Genomic DNA, 16,758 nt, shown 5'->3' with positions numbered 1-16,758 from the left:
TTTGGCCGCGCCTAAACAACGCCAAAATCCTAGCTCGGCCGAGCCTAAACCATGCCACTGACTGCAAACGAAGGGTTGCAACAATCAACGGCCACCTTCCTCCTGAGATACGAATCTCAGCCATACAAACTTTCCACCAAACGATTTATGGCAATCTCTTGGCTACGGCGCCAAAACCCTAACTTGGTCGTGCCAAGAGCATGCAAGCGCTGCAACCATGCCGCTGGTTTCCAAACGAAGGGTTGCAAAAATCTATGGCTACCCTTCCTCCTAATATGCAGATCTCATCCGTACAAATCTGTCACCAAACGACTCGTGGCAATGTCTTGGCTGCGATGCCAACTCTTGGTCACGGCACCAACTTTGCTGCGATGCTAACTCTCTGGTCACGGCACCAACCTGGCTACGATGCCTATTCTTTGGTCACGACACCAACTTGTCTACGAACTCCAAATCCTTTGGCCACGCCACACGTAGAAACATGCTACACGTTTTCTACGAAAATACTCGAGACATCAAAACATGTCACAAACTGGGGAATGCTCATCAGGGTATTGGTCTGGCGGTTTACAGCGTGCGACATACATTACGTCCGTTACAGAAAAGTGTCATAAGGGTGAGGCGGTTAGTAAATACAAGAAGTAATGGTGAAACGTTTCCTTCATTATGGAAACATCAATTCCAGGCATTACCCGTTACCATTTTCTTCCATTTACTCAACCGTTTCCACTTCTTACGAGACCAGAGTACGTTTATTTTCGACTTGTATAAATAGGTCTCACCTATTTCCACCAAAGACAAGTTTTGGTCAGGAGCATACAACACTCAGAAATCACTTGTTAGCTTTCCCATATGTTATCTTTCCACTTTCTGATACAAGTCGTCAAATAACTACTCTTCCCGAATCAACTATTCTGGTCTCAACACTCTCTTCGCTTCCCTCCCTAATACCAACCCTTCTCCTTCACTTTGTGACCGAAGCAAATTTAGAACGGCCATTTCTTGGTTTAGGCCGGATTTGTACAGATTGATCTCTCGAATCAAAGTACTCCCTTGCAGTACATTGTTTAGGGTTTAGACTCGTTTCTCACCCACACACTCGAAATTATCAAAATCAGCAGAAACTGTTTTCACCCTCAAACACATGTTCACCTTGATTAATATCAAAAGATGGAACAAAACTTTTAGGGTTTATATGTGGGAGACAGATTGATCCTTTGATAGACTTGTCTGTCTGAGACAGATTTTTTTATTGTCAAAGCCTGCGATTTTGGGTCGTAACAACTCTTAGTTGTGGGTGAGATCATCTAAGAGAATCAAGTGCGCAGTATCCTGCTGGGATCATAGGCGTGTGGAGTACAGTTGTACCTTGGATAAGTGGGAGACTGATTGGGGTTCAACTACAGTCCAGTCTGAAGTTAGCTTGGAGTAGGCTAGTGTCTGTCGCGGCTTAATATATTGTGTGTTCAATCTGGACTAGGTCCCGAGGTTTTTCTGCATTTGCGGTTTCCTCGTTAACAAAATTTCTGGTGTCTGTCTTATTTCTATTTCCGCATCATATTGTTTATCTTTATAATTGAAATAATACAGGTTGTGCGTTTAGATCATCAATTAGAGTAATCCAACCTTTGGTTGTTGATTGTCATTGATTGATCATTGGATATTGGTCTTTGGTACCATCCAAGTTATTCCTTGTATTTGATTAAAGACTCGCTGATTTCTATTAGCTCGAGTAAATCAAAACAAGAGAGAGATATTAACTCCTTGATATAATTTAATCTAGATTGAGTCTGACTGTCTAGTTGATTCTCTAGTAAAGTATATTGGAGTTAGTCCATACAGATTGCTAAGCGAAATATTGGGTGGTATTGTTAGACCCCCGCTTTGTCACACAGGTTGAGATGGCGGTGGAAACTTCTCTAATTCCTCAATGGTCTCCTCCTCCTCCCGAAATAGTGAAACTAAAATTCGACGCTGCTGTTAAGGAATCCAAGTCATGTTATATTTGCAAAAAATTCAGAGGCAAGATTTGAAGCTGTTGCGTCTACCATATTCAATCATAGTGATCCTATCGTGGCTGAAACCCAAGGCGCTCTCCTGGCTCTTAAACTGGCGGAGAGAATGCAGTTTGAGAGGATTGTAGTCGATGGGTATTGCCTTCAACTGATCAACATTTTGATCCATGAAACATCAGTTATTCCTTAGAGGATTCGACGTCTAATAGAGGGAATTCTAGCTCGCTTGCAGCAGTTCAGTTCAGCTTCTTTCTCCCACTTTGAAGATATGCTAATAATTCAACACACAATCTCGCAAAGTATTCTATACGTCAAAAAACAGTCATCTTTGGTGGACTTCTCCAACACTCCCTTCCTTATTTGATCAACTAGATGGGAGCTAGTTTTATTTCCACTTAGTTTTTCGGATTCTTGTTTCCATTTTGCTGATTGTATTTCTATATATTAAAAAAAGAAGGTCATATCTTACTAATATAAAGAAAATAGGTATTCTGGTTGGTCACAAAATGACAAAATAGATTGATGTAATCTTGATATTACTAATATGACCTTAAATATCAACCACTATTATACATATGTAGTCAAGGGTGAAAGTGTGCATTGAATCAATACTTACATAAACAATCTTATATATTCACATCTTATCTTACTAATATAAAGAAAAGAGGTATTTTGGTTGGTCACAAAATGACAAAATAGCTTGGTCTAACCTTGATATTACTAATATGACCTTAAATATCAACCATTATTATACATATGTATTCAAGGGTGAAAGTGTACATTCAATCAATACTTACATAAACAACCTTATATATTCATATATTCACATAAATGCCATTATTATAAAAATACATCAATTTTTAAAAAACTTGATATCTTTCGAAATAAACATCGGATTTTTGTAAAATTAACATATTTGGAAAGCTCTTTGAAATACCTACATAATGAGTACAAATAAGAATATTAAATTTTATTTTACGAAAAAAATATCAGTGTTATCAAATTTGGTATTGTTATAAGAGCAAAATTCAAGCATGTCCATCGCACATGTGGCATCACTAGTATATTGAGTGATTTCTCATAATTACTAAAGGCGGGTACCAGGATTGTTAGGGAGGAAATCAATTCATATAAAACAAAACTTTCCGGACATTGGATCTCTGAATTGGTACCCGGCCTAGCAATACTAGTACCCGCCTAAAATAATCGTGTGATTTTTGCTCTCCCACTCCCATTAAAATCTTTTAATTGGTACCCGCGTTTATTTTATTTTATTTTTTTTGATTCGCAAACCTAGCCAGTTGGAGTGGCCCCACTGCCACACCCAACACCTCTTAACCCACTATACAACTAATCTATTACAAACCTTTACTGCGGCGGAGATTGAACCCTGACTTCCTCCTTGCTAGAGTTGGTACCCACCTTTAAATAGTCGTGATTTTTGCTCTCCCATTAATGTTCTAGACTTCTAGTTTTCACAAATGAGATTTTTGGTATTTCGTGGCCCAACTTAGAAATGATGCTATTGTCCAGTTGACTTGCTCTCTACTGGGCCTTCTATAACCCACAGAATACAAACTGCCACCATAAAAGTTCCACGTAAAAATGTCGAGCTGTAAAACATCAGTCTCAGTTCGAACTCCAAAGTCAAACTCCAAACCTTAAAATCTACAGAAAGATCTACCTCTGGAGAATCAAAATATAATCTTCTGATCCGGTCATTGTTTGCTGATAAATCACTATCCATGGCTACTGGAAATCTGGGTTGTGTATTGGTAACAGTAGATGGAAGTGAAGAAAGTATGAATGCATTAAAATGGGCAATTACTAATCTCAAATTACGTCCTTCTTCTACTTCTTCTGAATCACAGGTACAAGAAGAAGGTTTTTTCTTGATCCTTCATGTTCAGTCTCCACCTAATATCATCACTGGTCTTAATCCTGGTTCAATCCCTTTCGGTGGACCTGGTTAGTATATCTTCATCATCACGATCCAATTTCTTGATTTTGTTTTTCTTTTGTTATTTTTACAAATAATTTTCTGTTGTCTGATTGAAATGATCAAAATATTAGGTAATTATGAAGTTCCTGCTTTTGCTCAAGCTGTTGAAGCACATCAGAGAAGAATTAGTGATGCAATTATATCTCACGCTGTGGAAATTTGTACTGAGAAGGAGGTAGGATCAGTGTTGAAAATTGATTGCTTTTGGTGTTACTTCTGCTTTGTTGTTGTTGTATTTTATTTCCTAGTTCACTGATAATAAGTCTGTGTGTTGAGAACCTAGGTTAAGCATAAAACACAAGTAGTTGTGGGTGATCCAAAGCAGGTGATTTGTGATGTTGCTGAAAATCAACATGTGGATTTGCTTGTCATGGGTTGTCGCCCTTTTGGCCCTATTAAAAGGTAAATACGATTTGAATATATACATTTCAGTTTCGTGATATGTATCCTCATATTTGATTATACTAGCTCTTAAACACCATGTCTAGCATTTAGTTGGTGATAATATTGAATTTAGGTCTTCTTAGTTAGCATCATCGGCGGATATCACCGTCAAAAACATGACAGCATTCATGTAGAAAGTGCTTACACGTGTTTCAAAATTGCTATCTGCAACATGTTTGGATGAGTGTTTCAACCGGTGCTGGCCAGTTAAGGCTACAAGGGATGATACTGTGCAGTGCTAGCCGACTTGCCTCACAAGCTCTGCTTGCTTGAGAATGTATCTATCAGTTAGATTAGGTTGGTTCAAGGATTAATCCAAATGAGTGTGTTTAGAGTTGACAGCACCATTATGAATTGGTTCTTAAATAAACCCTTTTGTTGATATTTTTCTTTCTTTTAGTACTAATTTGCCGGATAAACAAGAAAAACAAGAAATCACTCTTGATTTAACCACAACAGTTTGTTCTTAACAAAGTCATCATTTCTTCTAGAACAGCTTGAGTTGGTTCCCTTGTTGACACTTGTAGTTGACTGGACGAAGTAGTTAAGTTTGAATGATTTTTGGCATTGAGGAGCTTTCCGGAAATGACTGCTACTAGCATTTCTGGTGGTATTATCTTAGAGACATATTGCTGACGTTCACATATTAAATATCTTATTCCCATTCCGAGCATTTGTTTAGACCAATCACTACACATTCCGAGTTAAAAGAGCTTGTATCATTCTCATCTCACTGTTTTAGTTAAGGGTTGCTATGTATTACTAGAAGGCTGAATCTAATAGATGCTGAGCTGTCAGATATGATCATGCTAGAGGATAGGCTTTTGAGTTATCATGCTTTGTGGTTCGCCTGAATCTGCTGGAGTCTAAATTTTGTTTTGACATCTGCTTTTCTTGAGGTTTGACTCCATTGTGTTAATATTTGGAGTTTTACTCAACTGCTTTTGGTTTTGAACTTTTGATTCCTTGATGTGATTGATAAACTCACTGCATGAATGTGGACTTTGGAGGCATTGCTGAGAAAACTAGATTGCCTATAGAAGGAATTGACCTATATTAGAGTGCTTAGCATCTGTTAGAGTTGCAATAATATAATCTGTAGAAATTTAATAATTATCAGTTTATGCAACAGGATGTTTCTGGGAAGTGTAAGCAACTACTGCACAAACAATGCACAATGCCCTGTCATTGTTGTTAAGAACTTTCCTTGATATTCTAGGTACGTACCTTACATTCTTGCAAAGAATCTAGTAATAGTTTCTGCATCAATTCATAGTGCTTTCACGTGATTCATTGTTTTAGTTCTTGCACACAGCACACAGTTCTCTCTATTATTGTTAGTGAGTGGTAATATCAACTTGTATCCATTGTGTGCAAAAACAGGAACTTTCTACTCTGAATAGCATGTTAAAACGGTTAAATCATTAGAAAACTTCTTGATTCCCAGGAGACGTTTTTACTAAAGTTATGATTGGCCTCTATATCTGTATCCTGAATATTTAATGGGTTAAAATCGCGTTTTAAAAACAGAATGTTTTCTTCGGAAGCCTGAGCAACTGCCACGTCAGCAGTTTCCAATCCCCGGCAATGTTGGTTATTTAGTTGCTCAATGTAACCATAAGTTTCATGCCACATACTTTGCTATGGGCTACTAAGAACTGCTCAGTACACTTCTCCTGTTGTGTGTAGTTTGTATATGCCTTGAATTTGGTTTGTTGTATCATTAAAAAGTCTTCTGAGTTTAATGTAAAATCTTCTCAATAAGAAATTTACTGCTTGCTTTGCTTTGCAATGTAATCTATCTCCTTTAATACATAAAATACTTTATTGAGACTTTGTTCTTGGAGGTCAGCTCTCAGTCATCGTTTTTATAAAATCTAATAAAACCATGCTCTGCATAAATTTTTTTAAACCCTTGAGGGCCTTGACAGATATCATAAAGAAAACACAAACATCATGCAGTTCTTAGATGTTCATGGATGAAGAGTGAAACCCTTTAGAGCATATCCTATGGGTAGTCTCCAAATGGAGACTAACTCGCTCAAATGAACGACCACTCAATCAAACGAACAAAAGAACCCACTATGGGCATATACAAAAAACGACACTGTCTCCCGTGCAGTAAAACAAATTGGTATTTTAATCAGACGGGGGACTGTCCCCCGTGCGAAAAAAAACAACAACATCCAAACGGGAGACAGTCTCCCGTTTGGAACTAAAAGACTTCTAAAACGGGGGACTGTCCCCCGTTTGGTGCAATTTTTTTTGTTACACGGGAGACAATCCCCCGTGTAGCCATATTTTTCATGATGGGGATAGTCCCCCGTCGAGTGTTCCACTTCCAACCACTCGTTCGTTTGAACGAGAGCATGAACGTTTTTGGGTGAAAAGGTGGCTCAACACTACCCATAAAAGACTCTAATTTGGTCTAATTGGTAGTGCACTCCTTCATTTCAAAGAGTGACATTACCCAGGATTTGCTCTTATAATTATATAATTTGATGAAACTTCAGAAATCTGAGTGAGATTGCAGAAGAAGAACAGATCCAGAAACATAGTAAGTTTACAAAAAAAATTTATTATTTACAGATCTCTTTGTGAGGGTAGTTATTTTCCACCATTTAATGAGCAAAGAGTCTGAATCATTTGCTGTAGCAGTACTGCTGACCAGTGCATGTGTTGCATATAGCCTAATAGAACAAAGTATATTCACGGACATGGAATATATTTTTTTCAGGATTTGAACTCTGGTCTGGATGGGCTGGGAGACTAGTACTGACTGCACAATAATTGCCTATTAGGTACAAAAGTTTCTCATCAATCCCAACCCACTTGAGCAATGAAATGGGATTGTATATACAATTATTATGCTTTGTCTTACCATGCTGAATGGACGTTACATCAATGGCCTGAACTCTATGAGGAAGCCCGTGATAGGGAGGATAGAGTCTTGTCTTGATATCTATTGATAGAGAGAGAGAGATAAGAGATGTTGGTCATGTCTTTGTTATCGAAAAGTTGAGGTAAAATGACACATCTGGACAACAGCAATGAAGAAAATCACTCGTATTTTTCAGCTTTGAGGGCAATAACTGTCTTTTGGAAGTGGGTTAGCCCTTAACATGAGGCTTTTGAGCTGAGAGTCAATATCTGTAGGGCTAGGACCCATCATGTGTGAGAACTTAGGAGTTAGGACACCTCGTGACTGGCATAAACTTCTTTGAATACATCCAATTGCTCTTGAAATGCAAGGGGTCACATGCACTCAATGGACAAATCATACCAAGAAAAGGGCATATTGGTAAATTAAATCACTAACTTCCTTCTCTATAAAGCTTTCACGTTTCATTGCTGCATTTGTAAATTCTTATCCCAATTCATTCAGCTCAACTGTGAACGAAGTTCACTTCTAAGTCATGGCTTTACCCATTACTGCATTCCTTTTCATATCCTTTCTTCTCTCAGCCACTCATGCTTTTGAATCATGCAAAACTTTGGAGTCGTCATCTGATGACTTAGAGCTCTCAGTCCTTCACATGTACGGCAAATGTTCACCATTCTCACCACCCAAACACGAGTCATGGCTTGATACTGTCCTAAACATGGCAGAGAAAGACCCAAACCGAGTCAATTACTTGCTAGCTCAGAAAACAGTAACAGCAGCTCCCATTGCATCTGGACAAGTTCTGAACATAGGGAACTACATTGTTCGAGCTAAACTTGGCACACCTGGTCAACTCATGTACATGGTCATGGATACTAGCAATGATGCAGTTTGGGTACCCTGTTCAGGGTGCACAGGTTGCTCTTCCACAGTTTTCAACCCTTCTTTATCCACCTCCTTTGGGTCACTGGACTGCAAGACAACCCAATGCACCCAAGTTCGAGGTCTCTCATGCCCAGCTGCTGAATCCAGCCCCTGCCAATTCAACCAAACCTATGGTAGTGTTGATTCATCATTCTCAGCTACTCTCTCTCAAGACTCTCTTAATCTTGGAGGGGTCGGTGTTCTGTCGAATTTATCTTTTGGTTGCATCAACTCTGTCTCAGGTCACTCCGTGCCCCCTCAGGGACTCTTGGGTCTAGGTCGGGGTTCCATGTCGCTCATCTCACAATCACAGTCAGGGGTGTTCTCCTACTGTCTACCTAGTTTCAAATCCTACTACTTCTCTGGTTCACTCAAACTCGGACCGTCAGGTCAACCAAAGAACATTAGAACCACTCCTCTTCTTCGCAACCCTCGCAAACCATCATTATACTATGTCAATCTCACTGGTATTTCTGTTGGTAAGGTTTTGGTTCCTGTTGCCCCAGGTCTTCTAGATTTCGATACTACCACCGGTGCTGGAACTATAATTGACTCGGGTACAGTTATTACTCGGTTTAAGGCACCTCTTTACACTGCACTTAGGGATGAGTTCAGGAAACAAGTTGGAAAAGACATATCATCTTTGGGTGCTTTTGATACTTGTTTTTTGGCTACAAATGAAGATCAGTTTCCAGTTATAACACTTCATTTTACAGGCATGGATTTGAAGTTGCCAACTGAGAACACACTGATTCATAGTAGTTCTGGCTCATTAGCTTGTTTAGCTATGGCTGCAGCTTCAAGTAATGCATATTCAGTGTTGAATGTCATAGCTAATTTGCAACAGCAGAATTTCAGGATTCTTTTCGACCTTACTAATTCTCGCTTAGGCATTTCTCGTGAAATCTGTAACTAGTCTCTGACCTCTCGCTCGAGAGTGTACTTCTGTGTTGATGTAACTGGTTGCCTGTGTTTTCGCTTTTTATTTTCATTTTAGTGTGTTCTGAAGTAAGCATTTCAGTGTGTTCTGAAGATCATTGCATGAAGTTCTAAAGAAGTGAATGAAAAAAGTGTACTATTTCAATTTGTATGGTCTTTCCATTGCAGTGTTCTTTCCATGACAAATATATGAATGTTTTCCTGGAAGTAAGCATACACATACACGTCTCTCTCTAGGTGTCCAACAACGGAGATTTGAATTCGTTATCAGCCTAACCACTGATGAATAGCAACACCTTCATCTCCCAATCTCCCATACAAAGCTAAACATTCCTGGTCAGCTGTTCTGTTCCAAGAACAATTTTCATCCACCTAAGAAATATCTCTTCAAAATCTTTTCCATGACTTCTACTTCTGCATTAACATTATTCACCAATCATTTAGACGTTCTTATCTGTTGCGTTCTTCATCATATTTTCGCTCACCATCTCGCTCTTGTCATATCAATCAATGTCCCTGGACCTTGAACCATAAACTACTATCACAGGAACACCCAAATCAATAATGTCATGAAAAGACGGCGTGGGTATCCTTCAAGGTAAATCACCTGTTAAATGTGGGAGAAATTTGGTGCTCTTCAAGAACTCCTTGGAACTAAACAAGGCTTTCCTTGGTGGCTCATAAAGAACATCTTCTGCATCATTCAATGCAGCTCTTTCTGCTTCTGAATCCATTCCAAAAAGGCGCCTTGTTGTCGGTGTATTTAAAGATAAATCACCTAAACCAGTTTTTCTCATAGCTACAATGGTTGGCGTGAAACGCCGAAGATATTCAATTCTGTAATGGGATGGTTTTCGGAAAGAACCCGAATTGTTGCTACTAAGCTGGACTACTGCGACTCCCCCGGTTTTGAGCATTCGATCAATGATTGCAACAGTTTCGAATCCAGAAACCATGACGAAATCAAATGTGCTATCAGGAATTGAGTTTTGGCGCTCAATATCCAATTCAGAAATCATACTCATCTCATTGTTCTTATTGAAAATGTCAAGATTAATGAGAGAATCCTCAGCAGGGCTTCCTGTACAAAATAAGAGCCCTTTATTATCTTTTGATTCAAGTATTCCCTCGTTAACCAGATCCTTGAAAAGTATTGGTAGTACCGCGCCATTAATAGGATCAGAAGCAACAACATTGTAAGAACTGAATGATCTCAGAAAGATGAAGAAAATCCAAGGGAATGTGAAAATGACTAATGATAGAAGAAGTGATCTAGATACCACTCTTAACATCCTACAATGAGGGACCTTGATGACCAGTTTATTATGATCTGGTCCAAAATGCAAAAACCTGAACCTGTTTTGTTTTTTCCCTTGGTATGCATGACCCATATCCATTACTTCGCCTATGCCAAGAATTTGATCTGGAGCCTTTAGGTATCAAATTTGCAACTTGCAAGACTTTGAAAGCATAATAAAGGAACTTAGAAGGCAGAAGAGGAGGAATGACAGATGAATTTATTAGCGAGTACATAAACGGGAAGAGGTGTGATTTCCGCCAATGAGAGCTGCACGAGTAATTCGTGTTCTTGACCAGAGGAGCATCAATTGTTCAATCCTTGGAATCTACATTACTTGATTTCCTCAGACTTCTGGTACTTTAGATGAAAACAATGATGGACACGGGATAGGTGTGTGCACGCAAGAGAGAGATATGTTGAGAGCCAAGTCACGAAGAGGACACGGTTATGACACGGAAAATTGCTGGTTGTTCATTTCTGGACAGAGAGATGGCAAATGGCGGACATGGCTGAATTAAGGAGGTAGTTAGTTGGTTGAGTTGTACGTGGGAGAGAGAAGTAACCTTGACAATAAAATGTTCGAAAGAATTAAAAAATGTATACGGAGCGCATTCATCTTTTTCACGTATCAAAAATTCATCGTTAAGATTACATAGTCCAAAATTAGTTAATAATGTTATTACTATCTGTTGGATATTACTAAAATATTGAGATGTTAAACTTATTCAAGTATCCGTAAACTGTACGGATTACTTTTATGCAGATAATTCTAGCCACGGGATTCAATAACAGCTGTTATCTGATATAACAGAAATTGTATTATTAGAGCTCTGTCGGTTCACCTCCTGTAATATGTTTCTTTTTTGTTGAGTCATAGATTTATGAGGTCTTAACGTGTTTGCTTGCTCTGATACCAGTTGAAAATGCGGGAGTATAATAATCATACTCAACTATTTTGTTTCGGCAATCTGTATGAACCAAACTCTAATACAATTCTCGAGAGCACCAAGTTACTGAGCTCAATTAGGGAATATATCAAAGAGCTTTATCTCTTTCTCCATACAATCAGTAACTCAAACAGATAGAAATCCGTGAACCTGATTGTTATGAGAATAACTTGGATGGTACCAAAGACCAATATCCAAACGTCAATCACGTCACTATCCAACAAGCAAGGTCAGACTTATCAACAGTGATTGAACTACGCACAACCTGTGATATTTCAATTTTATATAGAAAATATAATACGGAAAAGAAATAACACACACCAAAAATTTTGTTAACGAGGAAACTGCAAATGCAGAAAAACCCCGGGACCTAGTCCAGACTTGAACACCACACTGTATTAAGACGCTACATACACTAACCTACTACAAGATAACTTTGGACTGGAATGTAGTTGATCCCTAACCAAATCTCACACTGATTAAGGTACAGTTGCGTTCCTTATGCCTCTTGAATCTCGCAAGACCCCGCGCACTTGATTCCCTTAACATATCTCACCCACAACTAAGAGTGTCTACGACCCAAAGTCGAAGACTTTAAAAAAAAATCTGTCTCCCACAGATAAGTCTATTCTGATAAATAAATCTGCCTCCCCCAGATATATTTATGAAGTTTGTTCCGTCTTTTGATGTTGTTGATGGTGGATTTTCAACAAGGGATAAAATCGTAAAATCATGATATTGCATATTTCTGACCCCGCTTCAAGAACGCATGTGATAATTCATATTTTATGATCCGTGAACCGTTTCACGATCTCTGACTGAGTGAGCGTTCCTCTCAGAGCAATGATGAATAGGTTTCTCGAAAGGCCTCCCAGCTGAGCGTTCGATGCTACACACATTTCATCATACCTCGATGTAAAATCAAATGATTGGGCGGTTCTCTAGACATAATTGTTTGTTATAGAGCTTAACTCCTTCAGGACGTCACGTTGCTCGTTGTTCCCTGACTACATAGGGAGACCTACCTCTACATAGAATAATGATTGGGCGGTTCTCTAGACATAATTGTTTGTTAGAGGGCTTAACGCCTTCACGACGCCACGTTATTCGTTGTTCCCAGACTATGTAGAGAGACCGTGTATAGAATCAGGCGGTCTTCTAGACATAATTGTTTGTGAGAGGGCTTAACGCCTTTAGGACGTCATGTTGTACGTTATTCCTTGACTATACACCCTTCAGAACGAGTATGATGCTTCAATTATTTCATATCTCGATCTGCAATAGATTAATTCTAGCGTGACATTCACCGACTGAATTCCTGGAAGATAATCTATTCTATCTCATTACTCCATTCCATGGATGATCCCCGACTGATTCCATGGATTAGTAATAGATAACCATTTTATCTCATTACTCCGTTCCGTGAATCCACCGGCTGGATTTCATGGGTTAGTAATAGATACTCAACTCATTTTATTACTTCGTTTCATGAATCATTCCCGACTGAATTTCATGAATTAGTAATAAATATTCAACAATCGGGCGTCTGGACCATCATCGAGTAAGTCCCGAGAAAATGATGCAAGTGTACTTGACAACAATGCACAAACGAGCACCCAAACACACGAACGAACGATCGAAGTATGGACGAACGAGCGACTTACAGAGAAAATAATACTAAATAAAGTAAACAAGAGGCATGGGACCGGGCCCACCATCCGGCCGGCCGACCATGCCGCCGTGGCCGGTCCCCCTCTCCATTATTTTATTTTATTTTATTTTAATTTATTTTTCTCACTCATATCATAGAGATTCCCTCATTTGAGCAAACTCCCTCGTTTGAGAGAAACTCTTAGTATTCCATACTTTTATCAAACAAAAATAGGGAAAGGTGTCACGGGACCGGGCCACCTAGCCGGTCGGCCATGCCCTAGCCGTGGCCGGTCCCACACCTCACAATCCCTTATTTTCTCATATTATTATTTCTATCATCTCATGGAACTCCATCGTTTGAGCGAAAACCCTAATTTTTCAGTATTTTCTCAAATATTGCTCAAACCATGGAAAAACCAAAAATTCAAATGGTCACACGACCGTCTAGGCTTCTCATGTCAAAAATTAAAATACATTATTTTAATATTCTCAAAATATCAGTCACGTGAGCAAATTTCTGCTTGCTCATTCGAGCAAAATTGAGAGTTTCAGCCAGGTTCAAACTCTTCTGAAAATTCAAAATACCGCTCAATCGCTCATCAGAAAACATCAAAACTCTCAGGATTGAGACACCGACACCGTGGTAAAACGGGCATGCTGCCTTGACCGACCAAGGCCGGCCCTAAGGCTTGCAATGTGCTGGTCCCACACATTTTCACAATTTTGACCTAATTTGCTAGAAATCGCTCATTTTGGGTCCAAACTCTTTCCATCCAACTTGGGACTCGCTCAAATGACTGGAAGCTGGCCCCATGACCACTAAGGGACGGTTCCATGCCCCTTGGTCGGTCCCTCATCTCTCCATAATTAGGTTTTGCTACCTAACGCTTGCACGAGCACTATTCTAATAAATGATCAACACCAGCATTTGATCATTCTTTCACCAACCGGTCAACAAAGAACTCTGGTACATGCTCACCCCAAGCGCTTGGGGACCACACGGTCATCCATTATCCCATGTGGTCCTTCCCTTCTTCACCCAGTAAACTTCTTTCAGTAAATCATCAATTGACGAACAATTGATCAAAAATTAGGGTTTCGAACAAACGCTATACAAATCATAATTCTGAACAAGTTCAAACACTAATAATTTTATGTTGATCCAGCAATCAACATCTAGATTAATTATGCAATATTCGGTCCAGCTACCAATATTTTAATTAATATATTTTTTGGTCACGCTACCAGTAATTTACCGAATGAGCAATAGTTGCTCATCTTCTCGAATATTGATCCAACTATCAATATTCAGTAATTTACTGAATGAGCAATACTTGCTCATCTGCTCGAATATTGATCCAACTATCAATATTCCGTAATTTACCGAATGAGTAATACTTGCTCATCTGCTCGAATATTGATTCAACTATCAATATTTAGTAATTTATCAAATGAAAAATACTTGCTCAGATGATCGAATATTGATCCAACTATCAAAATTCAACAATTCATCGCACGAGAAATATTTGCTCAGACTATCAACATCATTCATTCGAGAGCTATGTCCTAGCAGACACTCGATCCATGAATCATAGAGCATTCGACTATCATGATCCACTGAACAAAACTTAGACCCATCATTTAATCAAGTCAACGACTGACTAATCAAATACATGTCTGCCTTGCAGACTCCACGTTCGTGAGACATCAATCACGTCAGATGGGGGATATTAATTAGGATTTTGGTCTGGCGGCCTACATCATGTGTGTTCATCCACGGTGAGAAATCTTAGTAAGTCGTGCAAGAAGTTGAGGGATTTAGCAAAGTAGTGGGTGGACAATCAACCAACCCTCTCACGTACGAGGAACTGGTGCAATCACGATTTCCCACTTTCCCACTCTTTCACTTGAACAACCGTCACACTCACTGGAGATCAATGTGTTTACACTCTCGCAATATAAATAAGTTTCTGAATGCATAATTGAACAACAGAACGGATAACGATCAACAGACAGAAAAACAGAAGAATTCTATCGAGCAATCACTCTCACTAATTCAATCAATCATTCAGAACTTATTCGAACCCAGTAGTTCATTTGCAGAAACCTACAATACATTCACAGATCATCATTGATCTCACACTCTTCTCAGCTTCCCTCCTACAGATCAGCCCTCTTCCCTCTTTGTGACCGGATTGACTCTGGAACGGCCATTGTCTTGGTTTAGGCCGGATTCCTACAGATTGATCTCTCGAACTTAAAGCACTGTCGTGCAGTGCATCTGTTTGAGGTTAGGCAGTTTGCTCGGTTGAGGAGTCTCTGTCCGATCGGTTGTCTCTCCGCTTCCTATAAAACCAGCAAATCGTTTTTCCCCATCAATAGATTGGAGACCACAGTAGGAGATTAATCTCTCGGTTGCAATCTCAAATTTTCACAAAGATGGTTGGTCTTAGGTCTGGGTTAGTTACAAATCCAAATGCAAATGACGCTAGCACTAGCAATAATAACAATGATGGTATCCCGGAAACTATTCCTGCTTCCAACAATGGTGGTGATGCCACTCTTCCTCAAACCAACATTGAAGGCCATCCCTTGTTCGGCCGCTTCCCTGAGGACATTAGAGAAAATCCACCTACCATAGCTGATCTCATGAAGGTGTAAGAGACTCTCGCCAAAAATCATACTGACATGGCTGCAACACAAAAGAGCTATGCAATTATCTCAAAACTCTCATTGACAAGATGTCAGAGAAGACTCGGGAGAAACAAAAATCCAAAGAAACATCTCTAACTGCTGATCCTGAAGTTGTTCCAGTCCACGTAGTTGACGATGTTGAAGTCCATAAAGCTGCAGAAAACCCACTAACAAAGGAGCCTGCCGGTTTCATCACTCGTGAATATTTGGAACGTTTTATGGAGGATCGAGGGAAAGGAAATGCACCATCTGTCCACCATCATCAACCTCCATATCCTACTGCTACGCAGAGAATCCCTCTCCAAAAAGGCTACACTTCTCCAACGTTCACATTGTACAACGGAACGAGGAACGCTCGAGAACAAGTCTCTCGATTCTTGGAAGCACTAGGAGAGCATGAACACAACCATGTTGTCCGTCTGAAAGAATTCTCAAAATCTCTGACAGGCCAAGCATACACATGGTACAATAACATTGCACCAGGGAGCATCGCTAGTTGGGGAGAAATGGTTAATGCCTTTTACAGGAAATACTTTTTCGTCTTTGAGCAGATTACTCTCCCTGACTTAGGAAGAATGGCTCATAAGAATACTGAACATCCGAACAACTATGTAAAGATGTTTAGAGTTCAAGCTTTGGATTGTCATGATCCTAATGTTACTAAAAAATAATTGGTAGACTTGTGCTTAAACGGGATGATCCCAGTATATAGAGCCTTGCTGGAAAATCTCTGGTTCCAAACTTTCTCAGAACTCCATGAAGCAGCCAAGCGATCAGCAACTACTTCTCCAGCCTTGCTAGAAAGAACAAAAACCGCAAAAGTCGAGGATCCACGAGACACTCAAGGTAGCACCAGGTGCCTAGTCAATAAACAGTACAATGTTTAACCTTCCACGAATGTTGCTGAAGGAAGCAAAAGGAAAGCCGAAGCACAGCAGCATAAGAATGCTCCTCCA

The 16,758-nt window shown here is 39.5% G+C and overlaps 3 protein-coding genes across 4 annotated transcripts; 2 read left to right on the top strand and 1 right to left on the bottom strand.

Moving 5' to 3' along the window:
* Window positions 1-3,621: 3,621 nt before the first annotated feature.
* Window positions 3,622-6,307, top strand: LOC113283599 (universal stress protein PHOS34-like). 2 transcript variants are annotated; one of them, XM_026532925.1, is made up of 5 exons: window positions 3,622-3,983; window positions 4,089-4,192; window positions 4,301-4,419; window positions 5,594-5,680; window positions 5,845-5,985. In XM_026532925.1, exons 1-4 carry the CDS (start codon window positions 3,761-3,763, stop codon window positions 5,670-5,672), a joined length of 525 nt encoding a protein of 174 aa, XP_026388710.1. In that variant the 5' UTR covers window positions 3,622-3,760; the 3' UTR covers window positions 5,673-5,680; window positions 5,845-5,985. The 2 variants fall into 2 exon arrangements, with proteins under 2 accessions (XP_026388710.1, XP_026388709.1); XM_026532924.1 differs by lacking the exon at window positions 5,845-5,985 and adding an exon at window positions 5,992-6,307 and having other exon boundaries at window positions 3,623-3,983.
* A 1,531-nt stretch (window positions 6,308-7,838) lies between these two features.
* On the top strand, window positions 7,839-9,411 carry LOC113283598 (aspartyl protease AED3-like). Its single transcript, XM_026532923.1, has one exon. It carries the CDS (start codon window positions 7,878-7,880, stop codon window positions 9,183-9,185), a length of 1,308 nt encoding a protein of 435 aa, XP_026388708.1. The 5' UTR covers window positions 7,839-7,877; the 3' UTR covers window positions 9,186-9,411.
* Window positions 9,412-9,801: 390 nt separating this feature from the next.
* On the bottom strand, window positions 9,802-10,605 carry LOC113280020. Its single transcript, XM_026528657.1, has one exon. It carries the CDS (start codon window positions 10,603-10,605, stop codon window positions 9,802-9,804), a length of 804 nt encoding a protein of 267 aa, XP_026384442.1.
* Window positions 10,606-16,758: the final 6,153 nt, after the last annotated feature.

This window comes from Papaver somniferum, chromosome 5, assembly GCF_003573695.1.
Source record: "Papaver somniferum cultivar HN1 chromosome 5, ASM357369v1, whole genome shotgun sequence".
NCBI classification, from domain to species: domain Eukaryota; kingdom Viridiplantae; phylum Streptophyta; class Magnoliopsida; order Ranunculales; family Papaveraceae; genus Papaver; species Papaver somniferum.
Note: the sequence above shows the minus strand (reverse complement) of the source record. Positions and strands in the feature narration are given on the sequence as shown.